Below are 16,415 nucleotides of genomic sequence, written 5' to 3'. Positions count from 1 at the left end.
AAAAAAAAAAAAAAAAAAAAAAAAAAAAAAAAAAAAAAAAATTAGACGGGCGTGGTGGTGGGTGCCTGTGATCCCAGCTGCTCCAGAAGCAGAGGGAGAAGAATCTCTTGAACCCGGGAGGCAGAGGTTACAGTGATCCGAGATCGCGCCACACAGTATATATATGTGTGTGTGTGTATACTTTTAAATATATTTTATATATGTGTGTATATATGTCAAAAACTATATGTACATTTTATATATACTACATATATTGTCTATCTAATGAAATTGTGAAAACTAAATGAGTGTGTACACACATATTTATATACTCATTTAGTTCTATGATATATACATATATACATATATATGTGTACATCTGTATCTATCTATCTATCTATCTATCTATCTATCTATCTATCTATCTATCTCTAGGATTTTCTAAGATATATATTTCCTAAAGTAAAGTCTGATGAATATTATTGGTCGGTGATAAATATTACTACTGGAAAATTGAATCACTGAAATGGTTTTGGAACTCTGTACGTGAAAAGAAATGTCCCTCACTCTCTAAGCCAGTGTTTCTTGATCTTCCTGTACATTGAAATCTTGTGAAGAACTTCAAAAAAATACTGATGCTTAGGCCATACCATAAGAGATTGAGACATAATAGTAGCTTCAGCAAATGATGTTTTAAAACTCTCATGTGATAGTAATATGAGACCACTGCCCTATGTCATAAAGGAATGACTTGACTTCACCCTTATATTTGAAGCTCAGGGAAGGAAAAAGGAAGATCCAGAAAGTAACTGCATGAGCCACAGGTGTTTAGGAGACTAGCTGACACTTTCTCACATCTTATTTTTGGCAATGACAGAACCAATTACCCCCTTATTCTTGAAATTCTTGTGTCCCTACAAATTCCTCAGAGACACTCCCCTAGTTTTTTTTTTTTTGCAGCTTCTCAAGCCACACAATCACTGCAGGTATAGCCAGTGCCTCATTCTGTTTCCATTTAGTGTCTCTGCAGTCCACCTACCACACTGTTCTCCTAAAGATCACATCATGTACCACATCAATCAGAGCAACCTTCAGTGTATTTGGCTCAGCAGCCCAGGCTTCTCAGGACCTCACTTCTCCAGCTAGCTTCCCTGCCTTCTACTCTCCAGGAAAGATGCCAAAGAATGAAATGAACTATGTGGTTTACTGCCTCCAGGATCTCCAAAGCATTGTTTCTCCTGTTTCAAATGCTTTCCCACAGCTATCCTCTTCACTGGGGACTCCTGTCTGCTCCTCCCAATTCAGGGCAAGTGTCAAGGTTTTCTTGGCAGTGCGCTTCCTTCCTTCTTTCCAGTCTGAAGAACAAAATTCTTATTTCTATCAGCTGAAGTGGTTAATATATTTATCTTTCTCTGTCACCAGATTGGTTTTATTTCAAATGTTCTTTATTTGGAATAATCTAAGGGCTTCCTGATGAAGGAAAGTTCTGGGTAGTGGTATCCCAAAATTCATTTGTTAAAAGAACCCTTTGAGATGATTCTTAATACACACTAAACTTGAAGAAACATCAAAATCGTCATTCATGTGTGCACATATTGAGAGGAACAATCCTTACACAGAAGCACAAATGCTTAGTTCATCTATAGTAATAAAAGGTGAAATACACTATAGAGGTGAGGATATTGGTGCTTGGGTCGATATAGGGTGAGAACTTGTGGAAACGTTCTTCAGTTGTTTCTGTGTCCTCGGTGAAATGGGAAGCACAGTCATCAGTTGAGATAAAAGATGGTGGAGGGGGTGTTATAGACCTGATGAGAGTTAGGAACAGAAGACTCAAGGGACTAGAAAATTATAATATGATTGCTAGGCATTATTAAAGGCATAATTGGGGTTTACAGACTTCATTTAATTGGGACATTTCAGCACTTTTTTGCTTTTCTTCAACCATGTGTAGCTGCATAGGTACATGTGAAGAGTAGGCAGTGGGTGAATGTCTTCAAGGTTGGAGTTCTTTTTTTTTTTTTTTTTGTAGTTTTAGTAGAGACGGGGTTTCACCGTGTTAGCCAGGATGGTCTCGATCTCCTGACCTCGTGATCCGCCTGTCTCGGCCTCCCAAAGTGCTGGGATTACAGGCTTGAGCCACCGCGCCCGGCCAAGGTTGGAGTTCTGATAAACAAGTACATTAGTAGAGATCCAAAGGGGTTGATGGTTGATGGCATATGCAAGGGAGGCATTATTCTAACTGACCACAGAACACATTCTGGGTAAGGAAGAGAAAAAATTACATTAGGGCAATGAGGAAGAGTGAAATGTCGGATATAGTCAATGAATTTTAACTTCTATTATTTCTTAAATGTTATTAAAATTAGAGACCCAACTGGAGTGAACTAGAATGTTTGGTATTGATATTCCAGAGTGGGCACAGTGATTGATCATAACACGTTCTAGGATTGACCATGAGAATCTTTTTTTTTTTTTATTTTATTTATTTTTTAATTTTTTTATTTTTTGAGACGGAGTCTTGCTTTGTCGCCCAGGCTGGAGTGCAGTGACCAGATCTCAGCTCACTGCAAGCTCCGCCTCCCGGCTTTACGCCATTCTCCTGCCTCAGCCTCCTGAGTAGCTGGGACTACAGGCGCCCGCCACCTCGCCTGGCTAGTTTTTTGTACTTTTAGTAGAGACGGGGTTTCACCGTGTTAGTCAGGATGGTCTCGATCTCCTGACCTCGTGATCCGCCCGTCTCGGCCTCCCAAAGTGCTGGGATTACAGGCTTGAGCCACCGCGCCCGGCCCATGAGAGTCTTTTATACAAGAAAAGAACAAGATTATTGGAGGAGAGAATGCCAAACAGCCGGGATTCTAGGTAGCTCAACGGATGATCTAGATAAATACTGAGATTACCAATGTAATTGTGAGATATTGTCAGTGAGCTCAAAATCTTTTAAGATATGAGAGAGAGTAACACAGGGCTCAGGAGATGACCTCAAAGAGAACTGAGTATTAGTGGTAAGGTCTATTGCAAGCTTTTTCTGTAAAGGGTCAGATAATAAATATTTTAGGCTTTGCCAGTCATATATAGTCTTTGTTTCCTGCTCCTGTTCCTCCCTCCTCCTGCTCTTCTTCCTCCTGCTGCTGCTCCTCCTGTTACTCCTCCTCCACTGCTACCATCACTGCTTCTTATTTTTCTTATTTTTTCCACAATGCTTTATAATGTATAAACCATTTTTATCTTAGAGTTGTACAAAAACAGGCAAGAGGTTGAATTTGGCCTGTAGGCTGTAGGTTGCTAACCCCTGAACAAAACTGGAGGTAGAAGGAATGGTCTTCAAGGAGCAGTAAGTAAGGCAAATCTCCACTTCACTCCTAGCCCTTGTGGTATCAGGCATATAGAGAAAGCAGTGTCCTCAAGTACTAAATTTCAGTTGTTAGTCGAAGAGGAGGAAAATACAAAATGTTAGAGAATTCCACCCTCCCCAATTTTTTGTTGATGCTAATAAAGCTAAAGTACACTTACCTGTACCAGTCTGTCTTGTAGATCTATGTCTCAATTTGTTTTGAGAAAAACACCTGAAAGTAGAATTGCCAGATCATTGGAATTTTTGGATTTTCTCCCAAAGTAATCCCCTGTTTTGAAATCGTATCACTGCCACTCAATTTTACTAAAATTAAACCAATCTAAAAAGATTATCACCTTTATGAAGACAAAGTTCCAACTTTCAGAATGTTAGTTTCAGAGACCTCAGTAGGCTGACACTCTGACCTGCTTCTCCTGTCTACTTTTGCCTTTAGGACAAAAGCAGAATATCAAAGTGTCAAAGAAAATACTTGCTTAATGTACAGATATCACAGATAACAGTTAAAAACCCAACTTTCTGACTAAGAAGGTGTTTGCTTGTTAGTATCCATGTTAGTGTCACTGCTTTCTACCCTTGAAGAAGGATCAGATAAAACAATAACACGCCAGGCATGGATGAGTTCTAGAGATTATTTCAAAGCAGCCAACACATTTTTTATTTGTACATGGTACAGAAACGTTCAATTTGGGACCATAATGCAACTTATGTTTCTATTCATTACTTTTAATATTAACCTACAACTCTCCTTATTTACTCAGAAAATCATTATTCCACAATTGGTTTTTAACAAATTCCTGCTGTAGATATGTGTGACACATTCTACTAGTTGCCTATATTATTGCTTTCTTTCCTCTTCTTTTCTTTTCTTTATTTATTTTTTGCCTGTTTTATAGATTAAGTGCTTTTATTTTTTTTCCAACTTTTATCCCCTGGACTTTTTTTTTTTTTTCATTTTTCATTATTTTAATTGTTTTGGGGCAGCAGGTGGTGTTTGGTTACATGGATAAGTTCTTTAGTGGTAATTTCTGAGATTTTGTTGCACTCATCACCCGAGCAGTATACACTGTCCCAGTGTGTAGGGTTTTATCCCTCACCACCCTCTCAACCTTCTCCCCAAGTCCCCAGTGTTCATTATATCATTCTTATGCCTTTGTGTCCTCATAGCTGAGCTCCGACTTATAAGTGAGAACATATAATATTTGGTTTCCCACTGCTGAATTATTTCACTTAAAGTGATGGTCTCCAAACCCATCCAGGTTTCTCCAAATTCCATTATTTCATTTCTTTTTATGGCTAGGTAGTATTCCATGGTGTGTGTGTGTGTGTGTGTGTGTGTGTATGTGTGTGTGTATGTGTGTACATATATATGTTATCTGTCCACTTGTTGGTTAATGGGCATTTAGGCTGGTTCCATACTTTTGCAATTGCAAATTGTGCTGCTATAAACATGCATGTGCAAAGGTCTTTTCTTCATATAATGACTTATTTTCCCTTTGAGAAGATACCCAGTAGCGGGATTACTGGATCAAATGGTAGTTCAGCTTTTAGTTCTTTAAGAAAATTCCATAGTGTTTTCCATAGTGGTTGTATTACTTTACATTCCCACCAGCAGTGTAAAAGTGTTTTCTTTTACACTTTTGTCCACATCCATGCCAACATCTATTTTTTTTTATTTTTAAATTATGGCCTTCTTGCAGGAGTAAGGTGGTATTGTACTGTGGTTTGATTTGCATTTCTCTAATAATTGGTAATGCTGAGAATTTTTTCATGTTTCTTGGCCATTTGTATATCTTCTTTTGAGAACTGTCTATTCATGGCCTTAGCCCATTTTTTGATTGGATTGTTCTTTTCTTGCTGATTTGTTTGAGTTCCTTGTGGATTCTGGATATTAGTCCTTTGTTGGATGCATAGATTGCAAAGATTTTCTCCCACTCTGTGGGTTGTCTGTTAACTTTGCTGATTATTTCATTTGCTGTGCAGAAGTATGTTAGCTTAATTAAGTCCAACCTATTTATTTTTGTTTTTGTTGCATTCACTTTTGGGTTCTTCATCATGAACACTTTGCCTAAGACAATAAGTAGAAGAGGTTTTTTCCAATGTTATCTTCTAGAATTTTTATGGTTTCAGGTCTTAGATTTAAGTCTTTGATTCATCTTGAGTTGATTTTTGCATAAGATGAGAGATAAGGATCCAGTTTCATTCTTCTCCATGTGACTTGCCAATTATCCCAGCATTATTTGTTGAATAGGCTGTCCTTTCCTCACTTTATGTTTTCGTTTGCTTTGTTGGCTGTTAAGTATTTGGGTTTATTTCTTGGTTCTCTATTCTGTTTCATTGGTCTACATGCCTGTTTTTATACCAGTATCATGCTGTTTTGGTAACTATAGCCTTGTAGTATAGTTTGAAGTCAGGTTATGTGATGCCTCCAGATTTGTTTTGTTTTGCTTTTGTTTTGTTTTGCTTAGTCTTGCTTCGGCTATGTGGGCTCTTTTCTGGTTCTACATGAATTTTATATATTTTTTCTAGTTATATGAAAAATAATGATGGTATTTTGATTGGAATTGCATTGATTTTATAGATTGATTTTGGTAGTATGGTCATTTTCACAATACTGATTCTATGTATCCATGAGAATGGGATGTATTTCCATTTGTTTGGGTCATCTATGATTTCTTTCAGTAGTGTTTTGTAGTTTTCCTTGTAGAGATCTTTCACCTACTTGGTTAGGTATATTCCTGAGTATTTAATTTTATTTTGTTTTTTGCAACTGTTGTAAAAGGGGTTGAGTTCTTGATTTGATTTTCAGCTTGGTCACTGAGCTGGTGTATAGCAGAGCTACTGATTTGTGTAATTTTATTTTGTATCCTGAAATTTTACTGAATTCATTTATCAGATCTATGATCTGATGAGTCTTTAGGGTTTTCTAGGTATATATCATATCACTGGCAAACTGTGACAGTTTGAGTTCCTCTTTACTGATTTGGATGCCCTTTATTTCTTCTTCTTGTCTGATTGCTCTGGCTAGGATATTGCCCTATTTCTTAAAATAAGAAACTACAATTTGCCCAACTACTAAAATTCTATTTTGCAAAATTCCTTGTGACACTGTCCTAGAAAATGAAATATAAGAAGTCTCTTAGTTGGATATCCTGAGATTACTACTGCTTTTCTGATAAAATAAAATTACCTCAAATACAGCTCTTCTGCCATATCCCTTCTCTGCCTAGATAGAATATTTAGATAGTACTCAAAAATACAATAATTATAAGTATGCACACAAGCAGACACTGAGAATGGTGAGTATATTAGTATGTTTTCACACTGCTGGTAAAGACATACCCGAGACTGGGAAGCAAAAGGAGTTTAATGGACTTACAGTTCCACATGGTTGGAGATGCCTCACAAACATGGTAGAAGGCAAGGAGGAACAAGTTATGTCTTACATGGATAGCAGCAGGCAAAGAGAGAGAGCTTGTGCAGGGAAACTCTCATTTTTAAAACCATCAGCTCTTGTGAGACTTATTCTCTATCATGAGAACAGCATGAGAAAGAGTCTCCTCCATGATTCAATTACCTCCCACTGGGTTCCTCCCATGACACGTGGGAATTGTGGGAATTACAATTCAAGATGAGATTTGGGTGGAGACACAGTCAAACCATATCAATGAGTACAAAGATAGAAAAAGCTTTAGTTCCTGATAATGGTGTGGAGCTTCTGCACCATCTGAAGACTGCCTGTAGTTGGGCTTCTTTATAATTAGAAAACACTACATAGTTCATAGTCAATACAAGTAATTCTGCCCAGCATTAAGTATATTCCATTTTATTTATTTTTCTCCCTGCAATATTGGGATGGGATTTTCAGAGATTAAAATTTTCTCTGATTTTTCTATCATTGGTCAGTGACTTCCACACTTCCACATCTGTAGTCTTTGGCTGTTAGGTCAGTTTTCATCCCAGATATTTCTTCCATCTTTACTAAACTTCAGTTTCTTTACCTTTCCTCAAATAAAAAGCAGCTAATTCCCCAAAGTACCACAGTGATTTTTTTTTTTTTTTTTTTTTAGCATTGATTAGTTTAACACTTGGTACCTAAATTCTAAAAGTGTTACATAGAGAAATTTACTGTGGTAATAAATTGACATTTCACTGAGACAACTGCTTTTGAAAAGAATTGGCATTTAATTCATATCTGTGATTAGGAATGTTTCAGGTTGTAAATGAACATTGATTAAAATCTTGACATTATTCAAACAGGCAATATTTGCTCACATTTATTCTCCTGCATTGTAAATAGTAGCCAACACACAAAAATAAAGTATATAAGAATGTAATATTTTAAAATAAGATTAACAGTGTCAGAAGGAAAATCTCAGAAAAGCAGATAGACAATGTAGAAAATTGAAATGAAATCCCACAGTAAGAAAAAAAAAAAAAAAAACAGAAAAGTGACTATTTAAGAATTATGCTACATGTGGAACTAAATTAGTCCATTCTAAGAAAGGCCAATTTCTAATGCAAATTTTCTGAGGTTTTGAGATTTACTTTATTTTAAAAATATGTTACAGCTACATGTTTTACTATAGATTTTCCTTTAGCCACTCAATATACTGATTTATAAGTCTGTGACTAATTTTAAATTCAAGAAATGAAAATGCTCCATGGAATCCATCCTCAACATGGTTATGAGTAACCTGAACTCCAGCGTTGCGAAGTCGGGTGACATACATGATTCCATCATCTCTTAAGGGATCATATTGACAGGTGATGACATAAGTCAGGGGTAAACTATGTAATTTTTTGTCATCAGCCAACAAAGGGGCTGCCCTCACATCTAGGAACCCTGGATATTTTTTAGCCAGCTCAGAACTGCCATAATTTGGATTGTTATAAACATGTCCTTTTATAAACCTCTCAGGGAGCAGGGAACTCCAATTAACAAATTTGAAGAGATGACTTGATTCCACAGGTACATGTTGTCTGGAAAGCATGGCTTTTTCAAGTGATCTATCAGTGGTAAAATATTCACTCCAGAATCTGACCATGAGTGATTTGGATAGAACTGGAGCATTTGAATTTTCTTGATATGATGGTAAATCTACATCAAGAGGCTGAAGGGCAGGATAAATTAAAGACTGGATCTTGAGTTTGATCTTGACATCTGGGTCATCAAGGAGCTGAGAAACAAGATGATTTGCACAAATTATTTTCATTTAAAACAATAAAGTATCCCTAATAAGATTATCTATCTGTCTATCTTGTCTTTATCTATCTATCTATCTGTTCATGATCTCAAAAAGACTTAAGTAATAAATGAAACATACCATCACAACAAACTTTCTAACATTCGAAATGGGTTTCTAGAGCTAGATGTTCATCAATATTTTCAACTTAAGGAAAATCATCTGTCATATATGCTTTATGGATAATACAAAAAGATCTAACTGATCATTAGAAAGTTAATCTCCTATGCTTTCTGCTAGGAATGATAACCAGAAGAACTGCATAAATATTTTCTTCTGTTCATGCAAGAGTATATTAAAATAGGCCTGGAATGGTGGCTCAATCCTGTAATCCCAGCACTTTGGAAGGCTGAAGTGGGTGAATTGCTTGAGGTCAGGAGTTCGAGACCAGCTGGCTAACATGGCAAAAACCTGTCTCGACTAAAAATACAAAAATTAGCCAGGTGTGGTAGCGCACACCTGTCATTCAAGCTACTCAGGAGGCTGAGACACAAGAATTGCTTGAACTCGTGAGGTGGAGGTTGCAGTGAGCTGAGAAAACGCCACTGCACTCCAGACTGGGAGACAGAGTGAGACACTGTCCCCCCCCCCAAAAAAAAAAAAAAATTAAAATATACCAGTATATCAATAAGCTTTGCTATGAAGAAGAAGGATCACTTAATAGAGGTTTCTGACATGGCTTTGATGCTAAAGCAACATGTTACTTTAGGAGATTTGGGCAAGACTTCTGCGTGAAATGGTCTATTAACATCATCTTTTATATCAAGTCCATTGTGCTAATATTTGTAATAATCAGTCTGTAAAAAGAGATATACCAATACCAAGTAGGAAAAAAGGAGACTTATAAGAATGAAATATTACAAAATATGTTTTAAATTGTGAAAACATATAGGTTAAAAAATAATTTTATGTTTTCAAAGTGTATAATATACTATAAAAGATGTATAGAACTTCTACATAAAATTATAGATATTATTAGATGTAACCTCAAATATTTTGTAAATTGTGGTATTTATCTACATTTTAACTATAATTATCAAAATAGACCATTTTGGAGACTATTTGTAAAGATTGGTACAAGTTGCCAAGCATTTTTATATAAATTTATTCATATGACCCTCAAATAACTCTTTAAAGTTGAAAGAGTTCATTTTTCTTACAGGAGAGAAAACGACTATTTATTTAGAGAGATTAAGTCAGTATCAATTCTATAAATTACTGCATCTCCAAGTTTCCTGATGTCCAGTCTAATGCTTTTGCTGCTACATTATGAAATTCATCGTAATGATTAGAAACCTACCTTTGAAGTTTCAAATACTTGTTCTGTATTATGATTGAAACAAAGTGCAACTATAAATCTTTACTTTTGAGAATATTGTTCAACAGATTCTAGCAGTCAAAATGCTTTTAGTGTGAAAAATCATAAATAAATATAATTAACAAAACCAATAACAGCAATGTTTTAAAATTGCTTTAGAACCCTCATTTGTAACTAAAGTCAACTAATAAAATCTAACCTTCTACATACATTCTTAGAGAGAAGATCTTAGGTAGCTCCTTCTCCTGACTGCTGCTCCATGGGAGTACCCTGACTACTACATGAGAAAAGAGTTTAGATGTTTAAACAATCAATAGCAGTGTTTCTTCTTCATCATAAAACAAAACCTATTCTACATATAATCTGAGGCAAAATGCCATTTATTATTATTATTATTATATCATCATTAAATGACAGATAAAATATCTGATTTTATATCTACATACAAAATCTTTTGAATTCTTCATGTTTCTTCTTTGTAAGTAGCATGGGAATCTTTGAATGTGTTGATAATTTTCTAAAAATAGGATTATTGTTATGGTAATAGAGGAATATGCTATCGAAGATTCTATGAATTCGTCTGAACCTCTAATAGGGTAATAGGGTCATTAGTCTCACAATTACATGATCTCATTCATCTACTTAGTATAATATTTTACTGACACATATTATTTTATTTTTTATGCTTTTAAGAGACAGGACCTTACTCTGTCACCCAGGCTGGAGTACAGAGGCATGATTATAGCTTACTGCAACCTTGAACTCCTGTGCTTAAGAGATCCTTCTGCCTCAGCCTCCTCAGCCTCCCAGGTAGCTAGGACTACAAACTCACACTATTATGCCAGGCTAGTTTTTCTTTTCTTCTTCTTATTTATTTATTTATTTATTTATTCATTTACTTATTCATTTATTTTTGTAGAGACAGGGTCTCACTGTATTTCCCAGGCTGCTATCAAACTCCTGGTCTCAAGTGATCCTTTTGCCTTGGTCTCTCAGAGCGTGCTGGGATTGCCCTTCTGAGCTACCACATGCAGGCTATAATTTCAAATTAATGATTTATCCAAAGAATTAACATTCCCTTAAGAAAGAAAAAAATATATGACAGAAGCAGAGATTGACCTTATAATGTTTTAGTCATTTCTTCTCAATATTCTCTTTAATAGTTTCAAAAAATTAATATCTCCTATTTGCATTTATATTTTAATACATGCATTAAATATAAGTAGACTATTTTTAAAAAGCATAGAAATCATCAGCATCATACCTGTTGAGTCACTGCTGCAGCTAAATTCCCTCCTGCACTATCTCCCGAAATACCGATTCTCTCAGGGTTCACACCATATTTTGCAAGAACTGTTTTATGTAAGAACCACCTTAAGGCATTATATACATCTTCAAATTGAATTGGGAAATGATACTTAGGTGCTAATCTGTAGCTGTAGAGAGAAAACATAGTTCACACATTTTTTTTGTTTTTATTAGAACGTAATATATTATTGGTGCAAAATAATGGCAAAACTGCAATAACTTTTGCACCAACCTAATACATGCTGGAAGTGCACATAAGTATATAATTTCTTTAATTTTCAAACTAAACACAGCCACATAATCAGCACTCAGATCATGAAATATAACATTGCCAGCATCCCAGAAACCTTTTGTTTACTCTCTTTAATTCCTGAAGTATCCACTAATTTGATATAACAGCATAAATTAATTTTGCCTAGTTTTTGCCTTTAAATAAATGAAATCATGTAGCATATACTATGTATCTGGTGTCAATTGTTCAACATTATGTTTCTGAGCCTCATTCACATTGCTTCTATCTTCCTGTATAGTACTCTATTGTTTGAATATACTACAAATCATTTAGCCATTAACATATTGATGGGCTAAGTGAAATAAGCCAGTCATGGAATAACCAATACTGTATGTTTCCACTTATATAAGGTGTCTAAAATAGTCAAATTCATAGAATCAGAGTGAAAAGATGGTTGCAAGGGCTGTGGGGAGGAGGAAATGGGGAGTTACTGATCAGCTGGCATAAAGTTTCAGTCAAACAAGTTGAATAAGTTCTACAGATCTGCTGTAGAGTCAAAAATAATGCAAATTTAAAAATTCATTAAGAGGGTAGATCACATATTAAATATTCTTGCAAATAATTAAACAAACAATAAATATCAAATAAATATTTTTCCAGATTAAAAAAATGTTATGGGGATTTAGACGTCTTGGGCATAAACAGTGCTGCTATGAATATTCTAGTACATGTTTTTTTGTGACCATATGGATGTATTCTTGTTGATATATACCTGTGCTACTGATAGTAACAGAGGTATGCATAAGCTTTACTTAATAATGTCAAAGAGTTTTGCTAAGTAGTTTACCAAGTCATTCTCAAACCAGAGCTTATGGAAGTGCTGTTGATTCAAAACCTCATCAACACTTGGTATTTTATGTCTTTCTCATTTTATCTATAATTTTGAGTATATAAAGGTATCGCAATAGTCTTAATTTGTATTTTCCTGATGTATACAGTACATTTTCATATATTGTTTGATGATTTGGATATCCTTTTCTGTAAATTGTCTTTCTGAGTCTTTCCCCTATACTTCTATTAATTGGTAGGTGTTTTTATATTTTGGATTTGAAAAAGTATATATGTATTTAAAACTGTTTAAAGTACACATATGTCTATACCCACATATATACACACACACAAACTTTAAGACTTCTGTTAATGAAAGAGTCTAGCTCTGTCACCCAGGCTGGAGTCCAGTGGCATGATCTCAGCTCACCGCAACCTCCAGCTCCCGGGTTCAAGCAATTCTCCTGCCTCAACCTCCCAAGTAGCTGGGATTACAGGTGCCCACCACCACACCTGGCTAATTTTTGTATTTTTAGTAGAGATGGAGTTTCACCATGTTGGCCAGGCTGGGCTCGAACTCCTGATGTCGCGATCCACCTGCCTTGGCCTCCCAAAGTGTTGGGATTACAGGCATGAGCCACTGCACCCAACTTGAATTTTTAATATGACCATTTTATTGAGACATTCATAACCCACAAAATTAACACATTATAAGTATGCAATTCAGTGATTTTCAATATATTCAGAGTTGTGCAATCATTGCCACAATCAATTTTGGAAGATTTTCCTCACGCCAAAAGGAAATCCTATACCCATTAGTAGTCACTTCTCATTTCTCCCCATCCTCCAAACCCAACCATAGGCAACCACTAATCTACATTCTGTCTCTATTCATTTGCCCTATTTTGGACATTTTCTATAAATGGAATCACAAAACTTGCCATTTATGACTGGTTTGTTTCATCTAGCATAATATTTTCAAGATTTGTCCATACTGTAGCAGTCTTTTTATTAACAAATGAATAATTAACTGATAAATGGATGAATAAAATGTGATATATTTACACATCTGAATATCTGTATAGATATGCCGCATTTTATTTAAATATTTGATTGAATTTTAAATATTCAATTGTATAGATATACCACATTTTATCCATCCATTTATCAGTTAATGAACATTGGGTTGCTTCCACTTTGAAGATTTATGAATAATGCTTCTACAAACATACAAGTTTTTATATGGGCATGTTTTCATTTCTCTTGTGTATACACCTAGAAATGGAAATACTGGGTCAATATGGTAACTCTGTTTGACGTTGTATGGAGCTGTCAAAGTGTTTACTCGCACCAGTAGCATAGAGGATTCTGATTTTTCCATGTCCCTACTAACACTTGTTATTATCTTTTTAAATATATATATTATACCCATCCTAGTGAGTGTGAAGTGGTGTTTCATTGTGGTTTTGATTTGCGTTTCTCTAATGACTAATGATATTGAGCATTTTTTCATGTGCTTATTGGTCATTTTAATTTAAATACAACCAAAATTATCTATCTTTTAATATTGGAGTTCTTCATCTTTAATATCAATAAAATGAGAATATTTGAAGGTAAGGCATATATTTCATATGTATTTTAAAGTATATTTTATCTTTCAAGTGCATGCGATTTACGAGTCATTGCAATGAATCAAACACAGGTGTAGGTCTTATCCTGTAATCTGACTTGCCATGTTTAAGAAAATTCTCTTTAAGAATAAAGTTGGAATACAAAACACCATAAGCCTGGATTTTCTAATTGCATTTTACAAAATATTATTCTAGCCACTACATTTATGAGTGATCACATACAACCAAATATTGATCAAGATTATGTCCCAACGTTATAATAATGATTTAACTTGACAAATGGGGTAAGTATGTTATTTTTTAACTGTTCACTTACTTTCTGAAATTTCAATTTAAATATATATTGCTCTGGCATGGGTCTACCCAGCAATCCACCCCTAATTTTACTGTCCCTAAGTGCTCTTTCCATAAGTGGATTATTTAACACAATTTTATATGAACTCATCTATTTTGTTTAATTTGATAATAAATTTTTATTATACTTAGTGCAGTGTATAGCACTTGGTGAGCCTAAACTGTAGACTATATTTTAAATATTTAAAATTATATAGCCTACAGTTTAGGCTCACCAAGTGCTATACACTGGGCTAAGTCTGTTTCAAGAAAGTTATCACTTACTCTTCACAATGACCATCTGAGATGGAAATTATTTATAATGCACTTTTATAGATGATCCTGTGACTCCAGGGCACTCATTTTTAAAGACTGTGAATTAAGGGTTGAAAGGAAATATCGTCCAAGTAATTAAGTCCATAAATGATACAGTTTGAATTTATGTGAAAAGCCCAAAAAAATTTTTTTTTTTTTTTTTTTTTTTTTTTTTTTTTTACTTTTGGTGTTTCTTTTTGCCTAATAACCAAGTTACACCAACATATACAGATTTTTTTTTTTTTTTTTTTTTTCTCAGCGCTAATCAGGTCAGGCCTAGCACTCTCTTGCAATTGCCTACTTAGTGTCATCTGAGAAACATTTATTTTTGGCATAATCATGCATCGGCTGAGAAAGCTGAGAGAATCGGCTGAGCGTGGTGGCTCACGCCTGTAATCCCAGCACTTTACGGGGCTGAGGAGGGCAGATAACTTGAGGTCAGGAGCTCGAGACCTGCCTAACCAACATGGTGAAACCCCCATCTCTACTGAAAATACAAAAATTAGCTGGGTGTGGTGATTCGCGCCTGTAATCCCAGCTACTCGGGAGGCTGAGGTTTGAGAATCACTTGAACCCAGGAGGCAGAGGTTGCAGCGAGCTGAGATCCTACCACTGCACTCCAGCCTAGGTGACAGAGTGAGACTCTGACACACACACACACACACACACGCACAACAAACAAACAAAAAAAGAAAGCTGAGAGAATCTTGGCATGTCAGGCATCTGGCCAGAAAACCAAACAGCACAGCTCTTACTTGGTTGATACGACGACAGCATCAAGTCGGTCTGCTGTCCATCTTGACAGCAAGTCATAATCATTTACAGCTGAAATAAAAGGATAAAAGCAACATATTAGTAAAATAGACAAATGAAGACCAAGGCTGTTTCCTTCACAAAAAAATCTTGCTGCACTTCTTTCACGTTCTGGAAGTTCTATTTTACCTTAAAACAGGAGAGACAAATTAACACTGTATTTATAAGAAGCCATCCATCCATGACTCAGTGGAATTCCAGTTTCCCAGCAAACCTCCTAATGCTCTCCCTCCCTTTTATCTTTTGTCCTGCACATTTTGCCATTGATCCTTCTATGTCAGATTCATTCTCTAGATTAACCCAGCTCTGTTACTGGAAGGAGGTAATGATTTGGCTCTGTTTTAGATGATGGGTATACAAAGATAAAAAGACAAGTCGCTAACTTGACCAACATGTTGTCAGATATGTGAGCCAAGGAGATGCAGACAAAATTGTAGCAACATAGAAGGATCACCTAAGTCTGCACGGGACAATAGAAAAGGCACCTGAATATAAGTGGAATAGAACTAGGTCCCCTTAAACAAACACCGGAACTTACTGCTCGCATCTGTGCTACTACTGTAAGAATATACCTAGCTGAGGCCTGTCTTTGCCTCTTTTTCTCTGATCTAAGAGGAAGACGTAATACTCTTTTTTTCCGTTTCCAACCTTCCTATCTATATCCAATTATTTTACTAGTACTCTAAATCTTCTTCCCTTTCATTTCCTCTGGGATGTGTATCTATCAGTCAACACTTCCAGCCCATTACTTGGCTAACATATTTCTACTTACTGCCTTCATTTATTTCAGTCTACCAACTTGTTTATATTTCTCCTGCACAAAAATAAAAGAAAATGCTCTTACTTAGCTCTCGTTTCAATCTATAATTTTCTTGCTTATTTCACAACTAAGTCCTTTTAAGGCCAGCAATTCTTCTTCTTCTTCTTCTTTTTTTTTTTTTTTTTTTTATACTTTAAGTTCTAGGGTACATGTACACAATGTGCAGTTTTGTTACATATGTATACATGTGCCATGTTGGTGTGCTGCACCCATTAACTCATCATTTACATTAGGTATATC

At 35.4% G+C, this 16,415-nt stretch overlaps 1 protein-coding gene across 1 annotated transcript in view; it reads right to left on the bottom strand.

The window, feature by feature from the left end:
* Positions 1-7,590: 7,590 nt before the first annotated feature.
* Positions 7,591-16,415, bottom strand: part of AADAC (arylacetamide deacetylase) — a 16,685-nt gene continuing 7,860 nt past the window's right edge. Inside the window, exons 3-5 of the mRNA XM_017854952.1 lie at positions 15,298-15,367; positions 11,160-11,331; positions 7,591-8,511 (exon numbers count right to left, since the gene is read on the bottom strand). Coding sequence (XP_017710441.1) covers positions 7,915-8,511; positions 11,160-11,331; positions 15,298-15,367 — 839 coding nt within the window. The 3' untranslated portion in view covers positions 7,591-7,914. The remainder of the gene's footprint in view (positions 8,512-11,159; positions 11,332-15,297; positions 15,368-16,415) is intronic.

The sequence above is a fragment of the Rhinopithecus bieti genome, unplaced genomic scaffold (assembly GCF_001698545.2).
Source record: "Rhinopithecus bieti isolate Rb0 unplaced genomic scaffold, ASM169854v2 scaffold_36840, whole genome shotgun sequence".
In the NCBI taxonomy this organism is placed as follows: domain Eukaryota; kingdom Metazoa; phylum Chordata; class Mammalia; order Primates; family Cercopithecidae; genus Rhinopithecus; species Rhinopithecus bieti.
The sequence above is the reverse complement of the archived record's forward strand: the minus strand, read 5'-3'. Positions and strand labels throughout refer to the sequence as shown.